We start from the raw sequence: 18,089 nt of genomic DNA, 5'->3' as shown, positions 1-18,089 counted from the left end.
GGTTAGTCTCAAGTCTACACAAAATTTGTGAAGCTGAACATCATCAAAACAAACAACCCAATCAAAAAATAGGCAGAAGACCTAAATAGACATTTTTCCAAAGAAGACCAGGATGGCCAAAAGACACATGAAAAGATATTTAGCATCACTAATTATTAGAGACATGTATATCAAAACTACAATCAAATACAACCTTATACCAGTGAAAATGGCTATCATAAAAAAATCCACAAACAAATACTAGAGAGGGTGTAGAGAGAAGTGACAGTTTCAGGTGTACACCAAAGGGATTCAGTCATACATATACATGTATCCATTCTCCCCCCAAATTCCCCTCCTATCCAGGCTGCTACATGACATTGAGCAGTTACCTGTACTATACAGTAGGTCCTTGCTGGTTATCCATTTTAAATACAGCAGTGTGTACCCATCCATCCTAAACTCCCTAACTATCCTGTCCCCCCTGCACTATTGGTAGGAATGCAAATTGACATAGCCACTATGGAGAACAATATGGAGATTCCTTAAAAAACTGAAAATAGAGCTACCATATGACCCTGCAATCCCACTTGTGGGTCTATATGGTCTGAAAGGATACATGCACTCTGCAGTGTTCCTTGAAGCACTGTTCTGTGAGCCAAGACATAGAAACAACCTAAATGTCCATTGACAGAGGAATATTTGAATAAAGAAGATATAGTACAGAGACACAATGGAATATTACTCAGCCGTCAAAAACAATGTCATTTGCAGGAACATGGATGGACCTAAAGATTGTTATTCTGAATGAAGTCAGACAAGGAAGTGGAAACATCATATGACATCTTATATATGCAGAGTCTAAAAAGACATGATACAAATAAACTTATTTAGAAGGCAGACTCACGGACTTAGAAAAAGAACTTATAGTTGCTGAAGGTAAGAATAGGGGGATGGGATAGTTAAGGAGTTTGGGATAGAGGGGTACACATTGCTATATTTAAAATGGATAACCAGCAAGGACCTGTATGACTGAATCCCTTTGGTGTCCACCTGAAACTGTCACAACATTGTTAATCAGCTATGCTTCAATACAAAATAAAAAATTAAAAAAAGAAATGGCACTGGGACAACTTAATATCTGCATGTGAAAAAAGAAGTTGAACCTCACACCATCTATAAAATATGGATTGAAGACCTAAATGTAAGGGTTGAAATTATAAAACTCTCTTAAGGGTAAATTTCATGATCTTAGATTTTGGCAGTGGATTTTTAGATATGACACCAAAAGCACAAGCAACAAAAGAAAAAATAGATTAAATTTTCAAAATATAAACTATTTTGCATCAAAGAACACTATCAAGAAAGTGAAAAGGAAATTTACAGAATGGGAGAAAATACTTGTGAATCATATATCTGATAAAGAGTCTAGATTTCAGAATATATACAGCATTCTTACCACTCAACATCAAAAAGGACTCAATTAAAAGACATTGTCTCCTAAAAATATATACAAATGGCTAGCAAACACTTGAAAAGATGATCAACCTTATTAGTCATTAAGAAAATGTGAGTCAAAACCATGAGATACCACTTCATCCTCACTAGAATGGCTATTTAAAAAAATGAAAATAGCAAATGTTGGTAAAAATATGGAGAAATTGGAACCCCAGTACACTGTTGGGAGTGTAAAATGGTGCAACTGCTGTGGGGAAAGAAAGGAATAAAGTACTGTCACATGCCACAATATGGATAAACCTTGAAAACATATGTTAAGTGAAAGAAGTCAGTCACAAAAGCCCACATATTGTATGATTCCGTTTATCAGACATGCCCAGAATAGGCAAATCCATAGAGACAGAAAGCAAATTCATGGTTGCCTAGGGCTGGGAGTTTGGGGGGAAAGGAGAATGGCTGCTAATGGGAGCTAGTTTCTTTTTTAGTTAATGAAAATATTAAAATAGGTAGTGATGATAATTATACAACTCTGTGAATATACTCAGAATATACTATGTAATTTTATCCCAATAAAGGTGTTATGTTGAAACAAATATAATTGTTTCATATTTATGTAATTGCTGGAGAAGACTCTTGAGAGTCCCTTGGACTGCAAGGAGATCCAACCAGTCAATCCTAAAAGAAATCAATCCTGAATATTCATTGGAAGGACTGATGCTGAAGCTGAAACTCTAATACTTTGGCCACCTGATGTGAAGAACCAACCCACTAGAAGAGACCCTGATGCTGGGAAAGATTGAAGGCAAAAGGAGAAGAGGGTAGCAGATGATGAGATGGTTAGCATCAGCTACTCAATGGACATGAAGTTGAGCAAACTCTGGGAGATAGTGAAGGACAGGGAAGCCTGGCATACTGTAGTCCATGGGGTTGCAAAGAGTTGGACGTAACATATCTATTGAACAACAATGACAACAACATTGAAACAGAATAGAATAGTGACAGCAGAGTCAGGATGAATATTGAAAGTTTGAGGATAGCATAGAAGTTGTGAAATAATTTCTGACAGTAGAACATGTAGAATATGTAGAACCACACTGAGGTGCTAGCCACAATGAGGTGCTGCTTGAGGTTTTGGGTCTTAAATATAACATAAGCATAGTCAGCACAGTTGTGCTGCTTAGGTAGGGACACATAATAGGTGGTGAATTAGAATTAACCAGAATTGGGTTTTGCGAGGCAGTACAGTAGAAATAAGTTGAGAAAATATTCAGAGGGATAGTTGGTATGATCACCATGAGATCTAAGTTAGGTAAGAAGGAAAGTGAGGATGTGACAGGATGATGGACAACGAAAAGGTGATAGCCTGGAATTAGATGTTCTAGTGGGGCTGAAGGATTATTAGAATTAGAGTATTAGAAGGAGTGAGCTGGAAAAGATAGGTGGTGGTGGTCTTGAAACTGGCGTGATCATTATTGACAGGCTCAATCAGAGTTCCTCACTGGAACCACAGAATACAGAAAATGAATGGAATGTTTTCCTTACTTCTCCCAAGGATGGTACATAACTGATTGGTACTATTCTAAATGCAGAGGACAGAGGTTAATGCATTACATGCAATGGATGCCTGAAGGCATTATGCTTACTTCTCTCTCCCAGTCCCACTTGAGCAAAGCTAAAATCTCATCCATGGGAGCTGATAGCAAAAAGGTTAAGGAAGTGAGAGGACAGATACTGAATTGAACCATAGCTAACCTAAGGTTGAACTACAAAAAACTGCAACTTGCATATTCTTCAGCTAATATATAGGCATTAAAATCATCAAGAATGATGGCAAGAGGGGCAAAAACAAAGTAAGTCATCTGTTAAAATGTTCAGTGAATGGCCAGGAAAGTGGGTGGGGTGGGTGATGAGGGAGATAGTAGATGACTTCTTCAAGGTGGAGTAGCAAGGGCAGCAGAATGGTTTGTGCTTCAAAAGAGGTTTTTCCAGTAGTCTGGAAGCAACAGTGAGGAGTAAGAGGGTATCTACTCCACCTCCGGGTCAGTGGTACTGAGTTGTAAGGAAGAAGAAACAGCCAGTACTTTAGAGGGTACAGGGAGAAACAGTACCTTCAGAGGACAGCCATCTTTTAGTTACAGCAAGAAGATGAAGAGTACTTTCACAAAGAAGGTTAAGAACATCAAGGAATTTTTTTTTGATTACTGACCCAAATTCCAGAGGGCAGTTATTGTGAGAGCAGTAGTGGGAGACTGAGTCATATTAGAAAAGTGTGCCCAGATGACAGATTAGAGTCATGTGGGAATGAGAATCTAAGTGATGAGAGAAGCCACGGGAAGCTTGAATTTCTCAGGGTGTCCAAGGTAAGCAAGTTTGAGGCAATAAAGGGTTAGTCCTGGTTATCTCTTAAAGGAGAAGTGCTAGCCAGTGGAACTGTCTATAGTGACAGAAATGTTCTGTAACAGTAGGACCAAACACGGTAGCCATAAGTCGCATGTGGTTATTGAACACTTGAAATTTAACTCATGTGATTGATTAGCTAAATTTTAAATTACATTTAATTCTAATTGAGATTTAAATTTAAATAGCCACATGTCTCAAAATGGTAGATAATGGTCAGTTCTTTTGATAGCCTTTGTGTTGGGTCTAGTCTCTTAGGAAAGGCTGCCGGCAGTGAAGCAGGCAACATGCAAGTGGAACAGGCCTTTCCTTTTTCCTCTAACATTTCACTAAGAAAGTGCTAAGTTGGAGGACAGTTAGCCGTAACAGGAACATAAACAATTCTGTGGCCTCCCATTATTTTCTGCTGATGTGGTTTTGAGGCTGAGGGAGATAAACTGAGACTAACTTCTGTCATTCTGTCAAATCTCTCTTCTTTGTACGTATATACGTTTAACTCAAGGAGCCATTGTCTTCATTGTTTACAGTTCAAGGTCTTATGTTTTTATTTTTGATTGCTTGTCTGCTTTGGATTTTGAAAATAAATGTGCTGATGCTTACATATATCAATAACCTCAGATATGCAGATGACAGCACCCTTATGGCAGAAAGTGAAGAGGAACTCAAAAGCCTCTTGATGAAAGTGAAAGTGGAGAGTGAAAAAGTTGGCTTAAAGCTCAACATTCAGAAAACGAAGATCATGGCATCCGGTCCCATCACTTCATGGGAAATAGATGGGGAAACAGTGGAAATAGTTTTTATTTTTTTGGGCTCCAAAATCACTGCAGATGGTGACTGCAGCCATGAAATTAAAAGACGCTTACTCCTTGGAAGGAAAGTTATGACCAACCTAGATAGCATATTGAAAAGCAGAGACATTACTTTGCCAACAAAGGTTCGTCTAGTCAAGGCTATGGTTTTTCCTGTGGTCATGTATGGATGTGAGAGTTGGACTGTGAAGAAGGCTGAGCGCCGAAGAACTGATGGTTTTGAACTGTGGTGTTGGAGAAGACTCTTAGAGTCCCTTGGACTGCAAGGAGATCCAACCAGTCCATTCTGAAGGAGATCAGTCCTGGGATTTCTTTGGAAGGACTGATGCTAAACCTGAAATTCCAGTACTTTGGCCACCTCATGCGAAGAGTTGACTCATTGGAAAAGACTCTGATGCTGGGAGGGATTGGGGGCAAGAGGAGAAGATGACGACAGAGGATGAGATGGCTGGATGGCATCACTGACTCGATGGACGTGAGTCTGAGTGAACTCCGGGAATTGGTGATGGACAGGGAGGCCTGGCGTGCTGCAATTCATGGTCGCAAAGAGTCGGACACGACTGAGCGACTGATCTGATCTGATCTGATGCTTACATAGTATTGGTAATTGTTCTGTGATGCTTTGGTTATTTCATTTTATTTGTACAAATTAGAATGGGAAACACTTAAGAGTAAAACCTAATCCAGTAGGCTGGTAGGTGTTGATTTAAAGATGGGCTTACATCTTTGGATACAACTAAGAAATAAATATGGAAGACTAATAACAAGAATTACATAGTAATAAACAACTATATGCAGAGTAGATCATGAGAAACACTGGGCTAGAAGAAGCACAAGCTGGAATCAAGATTGCCGGGAGAAATATTAATAACCTCAGATATGCAGATGACACCACATTGGCAGAAAGTAAAGAGGAACTAAAAAGCCTCTTGATGAAAGTGAAAGAGGAGAGTGAAAAAGTTGGCTTAAAGCTCAACATTCAGAAAACTAAGATCATGGCATCTGGTCCCATCACTTCATGGGAAATAGATGGGGAAACAGTGGAAACAGTGTCAGACTTTATTTTTTTGGGCTCCAAAGTCACTGCAGATGGTGATTACAGCCATAAAATTAAAAGACGCTTACTTCTTGGAAGGAAAGTTATGACCAACCTAGATAGCATGTTGAAAAGCAGAGACATTACTTTGCCAACAAAGGTTCGTCTAGTCAAAGCTATGGTTTTTCCAGTGGTCATGTGTGGATGTGAGAGTTGGACTCTGAAGAAAGCTGAGCGCTGAAGAATTGATGGTTTTGAACTGTGGTGTTGGAGAAGACTCTTAAGAGTCCCTTGGACTGCAAGGAGATCCAACCAGTCCATTCTGAAGGAGATCAGCCCTGGGATTTCTTTGGAAGGACTGATTCTAAAGCTGAAACTCCAGTACTTTGGCCACCTCATGCAAAGAGTTGACTCATTGGAAAAGACTCTGATGCTGGGAGGGATTGGGGGCAGGAGGAGAAGGGGACGACAGAGGATGAGATGGCTGGATGGCATCACTGACTTGATGGACGTGAGTCTGAGTGAACTCCGGGAGTTGGTGATGGACAGGGAGGCCTGGTGTGCTGCAATTCATGGGGTCGCAAAGAGTCGGACACAACTGAGTGACTGAACTGAACTGAACATCACCTGAGTGCTTTCTGTGTGCAAACACTCTTAAACTTATTTGGATTATTTGATGTGAGCCTTACCAAAACCCAAGGGGATAGATGCTTATTATCATGTCACTTTGTGGGTAAGTCAGCTGATACTCGGAGAGCTTAGGTAACTTATGGAAGGCAACACAACTAGTAGAATCCAAACTTGGGGATGGATTTATCCAACTATAAAGTTGATGCATGTTATTTCATTGTGTGTCACTGCTTCTTTGTACCTTGACAGTGCCAAGTCAAGTCCCAAGTACAGTTTTCTAGGGTGTTTTCCATCCAGTGGTTTATAAAGACCTGAGTTAATGGTTGTAGGTTTATGGGTGGCTCTCTCAGCTCTCAGTGATATTCCTCCTTTCTGTTTTGCTTACCTTGCCTAGGTAGTTGTTCTCCTGGAGTTGTCCTCAGACTCCATTGTTCCCTTTTGAAATTTTTGGCTATTGTCACCAGCAACTGAGTTTTTGGATTTAAGTTTCATATTGAATTCTCATCCTGCAGCTAGTTGAAATGGCTCTCTCAGCACTCATAAACCAGAGTAGGAGATTATTTTAGAGCAACTTACCACCTTTCTGCTCCTTTGTAGGGGTGGTAGTTTTCAAAGGAAAAATGTAGCTGCAAGGCCCGGTCCAAGTCTTCTCTGATCGTAACATTTAATATAGAATTAGCATATAATTCTCAGCCATCTGCCAAATCTCTTTTCCACCTGCCCATTTATCATTTTTTGTCTTCCCATCCTTTGCCATCTTATTTCCCAGGAGAGGCAGCCTGCTCTTAGAGAAAAACATATATTTCTTTAAAGTCAGACTCATATTTTATTCTTGGTGCCATGTTTCTTTGTTGTTTTTAGCTTTGTGATCTTGGTCAGTTTATTTCATCATATATAAAATACAAATAGTGATATGTGCCTTGCAGGACTGTTGTAAAGATTAACAATTATGTTTATTAAGTCCCTGGTACAGAAAAGGTTCTCATAAAATAAGAGTCCTTTTTCCCCATGAATCCCTTGCTATGACTTAAATTGACTAATATTTATTAGCATGTAATCTTTGCTAGACTGTGTTGCAGATGGTAAAGAGATCAAATCAAAATCTGGAATCTCTGGATTCAGAAGTTCTTGTGATATAGAAAAACGACTGACAAATAACAGAAACATGCTATTTACAGAGGTATAAATTAATATACAGAGAGCTTCTCTGGTGGCTCAGGCAGTAAAGAATATGCCTGCAACGCATAAAACCTGAGTTCAATCCCTGCATTGGGAAAATCCCCTGGAGAAGGGAATTGCAACCCACTCCAGTGTTCTTCCTTGGAGAATTCCATGGACAGAGGAGCCTGGCGGATTACAGTCCATGGGTTTGCAAAGAGTCGGACATGACTGAGTGACTTAACACCTTCACCTTCATATTAATATAAAGTTCTGTAGACAATTAGTTTCTTTCCTAGCCATGTTTTTGAAGTGATTTCTAAGTATTTCTTTTGGAAAAATACTTGACAGTCAAGATGGGGAACAAATAGAGAAGGGATGGCAAACACTTATAGGTTTATGTAGTCTGAAATGCCAATCTTCTAAGAATTGATTTCAGCAAGGCACTTGATAAAATCTCTCAAAGTCCTTGTACATAAGTTGGAGAAATGTGGGTTAGCTGATAGAATAGGAGGTGGGTTTTGTAGGTGGTTATACAACTATGTCTAGGATGTTTTTCTCCTGCAGTACTTTATTTTTACTTATAAAATCTCTGAGTTGGAGGGAACTTAGAAATAGATCATCTAGTCTAATTTGTGCCTAAGTCCTCACTATAAGATGGTCTCTTTTTCTCCCTTTGAAGAGAAAAGGGAGAAACTTAAAAAAATTTCTTTTAATTTTCTAACTGGAAGTTTGTACTTCTTAATCACCCTCGCCTAATTCCCCCGTCCATGCCCCCTGCCCCCTGCTGCCCACCCCTGGCAACTCCCTATTTGTTCTTTGTTTCCGTGACTCAGTTTCTGTTTTGTTGTATTTGTTTGTTTTACTTTTTAGATTCTACATATAGGTGAAATCATGTAGTGCTTGTCTTTCTCTGTCTGACTTACGTCACTTAGCATAATACACTCTAGGTCCATCCATGTTGTTGCAAATGGCAAGGGCTTTTTTTTTTTTTAAATGTCTGAATAATATTCTGTTGACACACATATCACCTCTTCTCTATCCATTCATCTGTTACACTTACGTTGCTTCCATATCTTGGTTATTGTAAATAATGCTGCAGTGACCATAGGGATACATATATTTTTGAATTAGAGTTTTCATTTTTTTCAGGTAAATGCATACTTTTTAAAATTTTTAATTCAGTAGTATAGAAAACTGTATAGTGAAAAATATGCCTACTGCCTATTCTAGTCCCCTGGTCTCCCTGTCATCCTCCCCAGAGACAAGATATTATTAATAGTTGCTTCTGTATATGATCATGTTTTATTATACATATCTCTTTAACGTATTACAGTGATTTTAGTGTATGTGCTGTCTCCCTTAGTAAATTGTGAGCTCCTTAAGAGAAAGGACCATGCCTCATAATTCCCTGTTATCTCCCCAAGTTACTCACACATTAAAGATTCTCAATAAATATTTGCTTGATTAAGTATTTAAAGGAAATTTGGACTAGGAGAAGATAGGCTCCTCTGGTAACATGCCACAGTTTTCCGTGTCCTTGGCCTAATCATTTACAACCATTTTCCCCCAGTGACTTGGATGAAGATGTAGAAAGCATGCTTGTCATATATGCAGATGAAGCAGAGCTGGAACAGAGAGCTAGTATAACATCAGATGACAGAATCAAGACTTCAGATGATCTCAACAGACTGCAATGTGCAACTGAAAAGAACAGGGATAAATATAAAGCCCTGTTGAAGGGGAAAAATACCCAACAGTTTAGTTACCCAAACATAGAATTAGGAGACCTGTCTTGATGGCATTTTGAAGATGACTTGGGAGGAAGGGGGATATATCTTAATTGCCTTTATGTTCAGTTTAAGCCAGTAGAATATCAGGATTGTCACAGCCTTGGCTGAATTAGTCTGGATGAGGTAGCTTGTGGTTCTTGTGTTCTCTTTACTGGTCAGATTGCTTGTTGGAATATTGGATCTGTTTTGGGGTGCCACACATATGGAAGACTTAACAGATTGGGGTATATGTAGAGGTTAACTCGAAAGATAAAACATGGCTATAAGAATCAGACAGATCTAGACTATGTCCTGGGTTGTTCTTCCTAGTTGTGATAGCTTGGCAAAGTCAATTCCTCTGAGTTTATTTTTGTACCTTTAAAATAGGACAGAATAATAATACCCGTCTGGAGGATCATTAAAAGGATTAGAGCTACCCTAGGCCCTCAAAAGGATCTGTATTCCAAGTCTTATTACAGATTGGCTTAATGACTAGATATAGTACCTGTTTTAAAGGTTACAAGTAATGCAGCTTGTTCCGTGTTCAAAGAACTGACTTGTGGAAAAGGGGGTAAACGTATCCATACAGCCTGTAAATGCAGATTGAGCTAGAAATGTTGTGTAGCAGTAGAATGGGTTTCTCTAGGAGGAAGTGAATTCTCCTCAGTAATTGGACATAGTCAGGTTGAGACTGTATAATCACTTGTCAGGGATACTTTTAGAGGCATTTTTATGAGTGGTAGGTTGGACTAGAAGGGTAGGTAAACTATGGCCAGCCCGAGCCAAATACAGTCAGACATCTGTTTTTGTAAATGAAGTTTTAAAATGGTGAAGAATCTGACTGCAATGCCAGAGACCTGGGTTTGATTCTGAGTTGGGAAGATCCCCTGGAGAAGGACATGGCAACCCAGTCCAGTATTCTTGCCTGGAGAATCCCATGGACAGAGAAGCCTGATGGGAAGCCTATAGTCCATAGCGTTCCAAAAGAGTCGGACATGACTGCAGTTACTTAGCACACACCACACCCCATTATAATGTTGTCTATGGCTGCCTTCCTACTATAGGAACGCTCATGCCCAGTTGAGTAGTTGTAACAGAGACCATATGGCCTTCCAAACCTAAACTACTTACTGTCTGATCCTGTACAGAAAAAATTTGCTAACCTCTGGTTTAGGTAAATGCTTCCACAACCTAAATTATTTTGTGAACTGATAACCTTTCTAAATCTTCTGTCATGGGAATTTCAGGTGTCAAGAGGGACAAAGGCAAGGTTTGGAGTGAGATGTTCATAATTCTTGTTAACTGCAAGGAATGAAGACTGAAAAACAGTTGGTTAATTAACTTCCAAAACCCTTTAAGAGAATGTGCTTTTGTAAACATACCTTTTGGTATGAGAAAAGAATTTGTATGCCACCTGGGCTAAAGCTGTTTATATTCACTAGAATTAGGAGGATGTGGTGGTCCTAGTGTAGTGGAAAAGACTTGTGTTAACTGTCCTGAGCTCTGCTTTTCTCACTGGTAAATGGAACCCTTTCCAGTGTTTGATAAAGATTGGAGCTAATGTGGGTACTCAGATGTAGCTGTCATTGCTATGTATCAAAAAGCATCTTATTGGAGCATATATCACACCAGACAGAATTTTCATTGGGAAAGTATAAATCCTTCCCCTGAGTGCTGCAAGTTGGGGTAGTACACAGAAACTTTTCTAATGGCAAATAGAGGGAAAATAGATCTCATTGCAAAGATGGTAATACCTTGCAGCTGGCAGTTTCAGTCCATGTTATGTAGGTAATATTCTCTATAGAAGAAAGGCAGAGGTTTCCTAGTCACCTCTCCCATTTGGAACAGAATTTTAAACTTTTCTACTTCCAATACATTTTATATTTACAGTCTACTGCCAGCTAACAGATTTTCTTCTTTTTTTTGTTGTTGTTTTATTTCTTGTCTTTCTTTTTTTGTTGAAAGTGTTGACTCGGAGTCAAAGAGAGGCCTTGAACAGACGTGACAGTGTGACAACTGCTCAGACTTCCCTAGACATTGACAAGTAAGTAGGTGCATTGTGTTTACAGAGCTCTTGCTTAACAAACCATTGCTTAGACCAAATGAGAGACCAGTTCCTCTCTTACCCTGGGTTTCTTTGACCAGGCAATCAAATCGTTGCTCTAACGCCTGAATTTCTTAGTATTCTCAGTTTGTGTCAGTATTGGTGGCCTCTTGTGACCCTTTTTGTTACTCTGAAAAGACCCTGCCACCCACTCCACTTCCACATTGCTCTGAGCTTTCTGTTTTCTTTGAATTTGCGTTTTGGTGTTTGGTGCTTTGGGGAAGCAGTGAGCTATTTTGCAATGTAATGGTGCAGAAGTTGAGTTGCAAGAAGTTGGGCAATATTGAAGACTTCCTTGGGTTGTGGGTTGCAGCTTGACTAAGAATGCACATTTGTTCCCAGTGGAGGCAGAGGCAAGGGGAGGTCAGGTATAAGTGCTACCTCCTAAAAGTAAAAATATCACCAACAATACATTAGAGCAGTTAGTAATTAGAAACATTTTTCTTTGAAACACAGATCCTGTCTTAGACTGTAAATTTCATAGCTGCCTTCCTTAATCCAATTGAGCAGAGCTGATCCACTTCCTTTTTTTAGAATCCTACCATCATGCAGATATTCTAGGACTGTATTCATCACACTATTGCACTAATTTTTTTTCTTTGATTTTTGACATTTCTGTCTCCCTGGCTAGGCTGTGTGTTATAATATTTGAAGACAGATACTTGCCTTCATTCATGTTTATATCCCCAGCATCTAATAGAATGTGTGTGAGACAGCAATAACAGTAATACCTCTTTGTTGAGCTTTTAATATTATGTGCCGGCCACTGTGCTGAGTGCTTTATTTACTTTATAACTATCACAGTTGTTGATATGGCAGTATTTTTTTTAAATAGATATAGAAACTGAAGGGAAATTATAGGTAACTGGTTAAGATTATGTGGCCAGAACTGGCAAAGTCTACCTGACTCAAAAACTTACGCTGCTTTTACAGTGCTGCTTCTCTCATGAACGTAGGGTATTAATAATGCTTTTTACATTAATGGATAAACCTTGAAAGGTACACTAGTCTAACTTTTCTCATAAAGCAGAGTTTCACTTGTAGTCTCTCTGATGATTAATTACTTGAGAGACTTATTCCTCTTATTTTAAAGACCTCTCAGAGAAACTTTTCTTAAAGGCAGTCTAAATCTTTCTATAGTAACTGAGTAGCAACAGCAAGAAGTTTTGGAAGGTTTTCTTTAGCTTCGTAAAACTAAGATGATCTTATGAGTCAGGCAGACCTGGCTTCTGACAATTACTAGCTATAGGACATTGGGGAGATTAGTACCTTCCTAACCAGGCCAAGGAATTAATTGAGAAATTGTGTTTAAAGGACCATGCACCAGTTCTCACCACAGAGAAAATACTTCATGAATGTTCATTTTCTTCCTTTGTCTCCAGTGATTCCATTTTCACTGATGCCCAATAAACTTTACCTCAAGACATAATTTCCTCTCTTTACACAAAGTCGTTATAAAAAGATAAAAATAGCTATATATATGAAGTTATGCAAAAGCCTCTGGCAGAGCCACATGGTTTTAGTAACTTCCTAGCTCTAGAATTGAGGAAGGCAGCATATAGACAGACTTGATTTACTAATCAGACAAGTTCACCCTCCCTGGTAGAAATGTCATTTTTGATTTAATGCTCTTGGTGTTCCCTTTTCTGTCTAAATTTTTAACTTCCCTTTGAAAAAACTATTACACTTAATTTGAGAAGAGTTTGACAGAATATTTTATGTCTGGAGAGCAATCAGCATTGTTTGAGTTAGTTAGAAGAGCTTATTTCATTATCATCCTACTACTGCAACAGCAGGATACAAAGAAACAGCCAGGGAAAACCACTAATCACTCAGTCCTTTGGATTGGCATTGGGTTCATTTTATTGATGATCCTGCTGAGAGCAGCGATTCTGCTTTGGTTGACATTTCTCCTCCATAGAATAACTTTAAGATGTAAAAACACAATTTAAGATGTATCTAGGAGCATAGAGGCAAAAGCAAATCTTTTTTTTTTTTTTTTTAACCACTTTTTCTCCATTTTTTTCTGATTGGCTAGGGATGAGAAGTGTTACCTCTGTAAATCCCTTGTTCCACTCAGAGAGTACCAGTGTCATGTAGAGTCCTGTCTCCAGCTTGCAAGAGGTGACCAAGGAGATGAGCCTGAAGAGAGTGAGAGAGTATGCACAGCTGTGGGGAGGAAGCGTCCACAGTGGCTGAGGAACCTAAAGGTATGTATAGAGTGTTTTAGGAAAGGTTCCCTAGTTCTTCACATTACTGTTTGGGGCTTTCTTTCTCCCCTTCCTCCCTCTTTCCTTTTCTTCTGTTTATCTTGAAACTAGATTTGTGCTTTTTAAAATTATTTTTTCTTTTAATTAAAAAGTAATATATACTCAAGTAGTATACACTTAATATAGAAAATACAGGAAGTTAAAAAAATACGAAGAATCAGGGGGAATTATCACCCATAATTTAGTTACTCAAAGATGACATCTTTTAGTATTTTGGCCTATTTTTTTTCCAGTCTTTTTTTTCCTATGCATTTTTAATTAATTGTATATGTACATACACAGTTATTGTAGCATAACAAACTTCCTAAGTATATTTTTAAACTGTTTCTGAAATTACTCTTAATGTTTGTATCACACAGTCAGTTAACCATTCTCATATTATTGGACATTCAAATTGTTTCCAGTTCTTTTGTATTATACGCTATGTTTAAAGCATTAATTAGTCTTTGCATTATTTCCTTAGTATAGATTTCCTGAAGTGGAGCTTTTAGGGCAATGAATCTAAACATTTTAAAATCTGTTGAAACGTATTGCCAAATGACTTTCCAGAAAGTATATTCTAGTCATACCCCCACTGCCAGGAACATATTCACGATCAACTCTGCTGAACGCCTCATTGTACCTAGCCTTATTAGGAAGTTGTGGAATCTGGCCCTGGTCACTGGGAAGATGTGCTTTCTGGCCTTTGATTAGAAAACTGGAAGAACAAGTCTTGGCTTTGAAATTAAAGATAAAGCAGCAGCTCCATATTCTAGACTTACTGACATAGCAATCATTGCACACCAAGATGGAGAAGCCATATGTCATGAAGGGAAAAAGGGACCCCTGTATGAATGGGGTGATTTTTGAGGTTGTAATTTGGAATTGAGGCTTATGGGTATGTGTTTTCTCTGGCATCACTGTCTCTAAAAGCTAACTTGAAACTTGTTATTTTCTGTTTTAAATCTCTCCAAATCTATCATAGGTCAAAGGTTACTATAGAATAAACCACAATCACAGAAAACTAATCAAACTCATCACATGGACCACAGCCATGTCTAACTCAATGAAACTATGAGCCATGCCATGTAGGGCCACCCAAGATGGATGGGTCATGGTGGAGAGTTCTGAGAAAATGTGGTCCACTGGAGAGGGGAATGGCAAACCACTTCAGTATTTTTGCCATGAACAGTATGAAAAGGCAAAAAGGTATGACACTGAAATATGCACTCCCCAGGTTGGTAGGTACCCCATATGCTACTGGAGAAGAGTGGAGAAATAACTCCAGAAAGAGTGAAGAGATGGAGCCAAAGTGAAAACGCTCAGTTGTGGATGTTACTGGTGATGGAAGTAAAGTCCAATGCTGTAAAGAGCACTCTCCTTGGAAGAAAAGCCATGATCGACTTAGACAGCATATTAAAAAGCAGAGACATTTTGCCAACAAAAGTCCATCTAGTCAAAGCTGTGGTTTTTCCAGTAGTCATGTATAGATGTGAGAGTTGGACTATAAAGAAAGCTGAGTGCCAAAGAATTGATACTTTTGAACTGTGATGTTGGAAAAGACTCTTGAGAGTCCCTTGACTGCAAGGAGATCAAGCCAGTCAATCCTAAAGGAAATCAGTCCTGAATATTCATTGGAACGACTGATGCTGAAGCTGAAACTTCAATACTTTGGCTACCTGATGTGAAGAACTGACTCATTGGAAAAGACCCTGATGCTGGGAAAGATTGAAGGCAGGAGAAGGGGTTGACAGAGGATGAGATGGTTGGATGATATCACCAATTCAATGGACATGAGTTTGAGCAAGCTCCAGGAGTTGGTGATGGACAGGGAAGCCTGGCAGGCTACAGTCCATGGGGTCACAAAGAGTCAAACACAACTGAGTGACTGAACTAAACTGAACTGAGAATAATTTGCCCTGAGTCTGGTATCCATTCCTGGATATTCTTGGCATAAAGATGCATCTATTAATCATGTTTGCTTTTTTACTGTGTAAAAGTGATAAGTCACTCAGTCGTGTTGGACTCTTTGAGACAGCATGGACTGTAGCCTGCCAGGCTGCTCTGTCCATGAAATCCTCCAGGCAAGAATTCTGGCGTGGGTTGCCATTTCTTTCTCCAGGGGATCTTCCTGACCCAGAGTTCGAACCCAGGTCTCCTGCATTCAGGCAGATTCTTTACCACCTGAGCCAGCAGGGAAGCCCTTTTGTTTTTTTTTTTAATTGTGTACCCTCCTTTATTAGAAAGCAAAAGACTTCCATTCAGCTGTGTCCCCACACCTCTTCTCTCCTGGAGATATCTATGATCTAGGCTAAGGAAGTTGTATTTTAGGCTCTCTGTGTAACCTTTTCATCTCTTTTTCTCTGACACAGGATAAAGGCCAAAATGAAGGCCGTCTCCTCCGTCTCTTGGAACAGTCTGAGTACAAGACTACAGGTGAGGCCCTCAGGACCAGTTTTGTGAGCTTCTGCCTATGGCCTTCCAGTAAACATAGCCACTACCAACTCTTTTACTACAGTTTTTACTAGAGTTATGAGGGTGCACATTTGACCTAATCAGCTGGCCTTTGAGACTTGATCTAGATCATCTCTCCCTAAGGAAGATTAAATACTCTGTCTTATTTATCATGTGTTTTATTTCAGCTTTTATAAAGCTTGAGCTTCCTACTGCCTGTTGAACTGGGGAAAAAACATTTCCAAATCATAGGGCAATGGCACAAGCCCTAAACACCTTTTACACTGAAAACCAGACATTACTGTCTTCTCCTAATGTTTTGTGCATTATTCATGTTACCCTTAGCCTAGTGTCTCAACCTATCCTCCTGAGAGTCTGTAGCATTGCATAGAGTTAGTAATACCAACTTCATAGATTGAAAGGATTATATCTAGTAAAGGTCCACATATATTCCCTGGTGTAAATAGGCTCTTGATAAATGTTAGCTGCTATTATTATTATTGTTCTTGTTGTTGATAGTTGCTTTTGTTAAAATTTACTAGACGTAGATGAAAGAGGAACTTTTGCTTAGGTCTGATGAGATTTGCTTGCCATCTAGTTCTGATAGTTCATTCCTACCAAGTAAATCTGTTGTGTCTTCTGATGACTATAAAAAGACTGCCTCTCTGAGCCCCATAGCCTACTGCCTTTAGGTTAGCAGATTATAGATCTGCAGGTAGCATATTTTCATTGGCAACTCGTTGTTCCTCAAGTCCAGATTTGAAGTAGGTTTGGTCAGTGGTTATTCATTCAAAAGTGTTCACCTCTGTACTTCTGCAGCTAAGCCTATTGGATGCTAATGCTCACATTCCATTGGTCTGGGTATTGGAGATCTAGCTACCTGGATAAACCTGATGAAGAACAGTGCCCAGAACATATGAAGCACAGGAACAGTGAAAAGTATTATGATTGTAACACTGCTAAAAAAATTATTACTTTTTCTCTCCTATCACAGATGCAGAGATAAAGACCAAGTTTTCAGAAACAGGAGCCTTCAGGTGAATTGGGGTGTGCATTGAAGTGTGGCTGTCAGCAGTTCTAGAAGAGTATAGGCCTGGTCCTGTATTCTGTGTATAATGTGGTATTCAAACAGTTGAAGTAGAGAGCTGTGGAGCTGTGTGACCATTCTTGATATAACTCTGTGACCCTCATATGTCTAGGCTAAGAATTGGATGACTATCTCCGTTCATTCATGGTGTTAATATAAGCACAGCAAAAGCCGTCTTACTCTTTTTTGCCTGTCTATCCCCACCCAGCCCTCATCTTTTGACTTAGAAGTCAAACAATTTGGGAATTTGGGTCTGAATCCTGATTTCCTCACTGCCCGACTGTGTGGCTTTGGGTGTATGATTTACCCAGTGTCCTTGTCTGTGAAAGCGAAATGACAGTACTTATCTGATTGAAGTATTCCAAAGATTATGTGAGCTAGTAGTATATGTAAATACCCCTGAAACACATACTTATTGCTTATTAGTAGGTGTATCGTGAATTCTGACGTTTTTTTCTCCTCTTTAGGGTGTCTTCACCAGGGCTAGAAGAAGCAGGCTGCAGCAGAGAGATGCAGAGTTCCCTTACACATCTCGATTCAAATGAGTCTCCCATCAAGTCTTTTGTTTCTGTTTCAGAAGCCACAGATTGCTTAGTGGACTTTAAAAAGCAGCTTACTGTCCGGCCACATAGCCAGACACAAACCAAAGCAGGTAGAGGAAGAAGGAGGAAATCCTGAATTTCTAGGGTCTGAAGGTTGATCAAATCATTAGCAATAGAAGTCTGCCATGTTTATTAAGCCTTAGTGGCCTGCAGTTCATTGTTAAGGAAGTTTTGCCCCTACAGTTTCTACTACCAGCATCTACTCAGCATTCTGGTTTTTATGTTTTCTATGAGCTATACAGACAACTGTGTGTGTAGTGTTTTGTTTTATAACAATCTGTTTGAATTCAAGTATAGTTAAAAAGAAAACTTAAATATATTTATCTATGTTTGTATGAAGTCTTATTTCAATAA

At 39.1% G+C, this 18,089-nt stretch overlaps 1 protein-coding gene across 9 annotated transcripts in view; it reads left to right on the top strand.

Moving 5' to 3' along the window:
• UIMC1 (ubiquitin interaction motif containing 1) overlaps nt 1-18,058 on the top strand; it is a 137,831-nt gene extending 119,773 nt beyond the window's left edge. For 8 of the 9 annotated variants that reach the window (XM_070793308.1, XM_070793309.1, XM_070793310.1 and 5 more), the window contains 5 exons: nt 11,205-11,283; nt 13,382-13,553; nt 15,965-16,028; nt 17,041-17,083; nt 17,601-18,058. In XM_070793308.1, the coding sequence (XP_070649409.1) occupies nt 11,205-11,283; nt 13,382-13,553; nt 15,965-16,028; nt 17,041-17,083; nt 17,601-17,811 (569 nt within the window). In that variant the 3' untranslated portion in view covers nt 17,812-18,058. The remainder of the gene's footprint in view (nt 1-11,204; nt 11,284-13,381; nt 13,554-15,964; nt 16,029-17,040; nt 17,084-17,600) is intronic. The other variant, XM_070793306.1, reaches the window with a different exon arrangement.
• The last annotated feature ends 31 nt before the right edge of the window (nt 18,059-18,089 follow it).

Source organism: Bos indicus, chromosome 7 (assembly GCF_029378745.1).
Source record: "Bos indicus isolate NIAB-ARS_2022 breed Sahiwal x Tharparkar chromosome 7, NIAB-ARS_B.indTharparkar_mat_pri_1.0, whole genome shotgun sequence".
Classification (NCBI taxonomy): Eukaryota; Metazoa; Chordata; class Mammalia; order Artiodactyla; family Bovidae; genus Bos; species Bos indicus.
The sequence above is the reverse complement of the archived record's forward strand: the minus strand, read 5'-3'. Positions and strand labels throughout refer to the sequence as shown.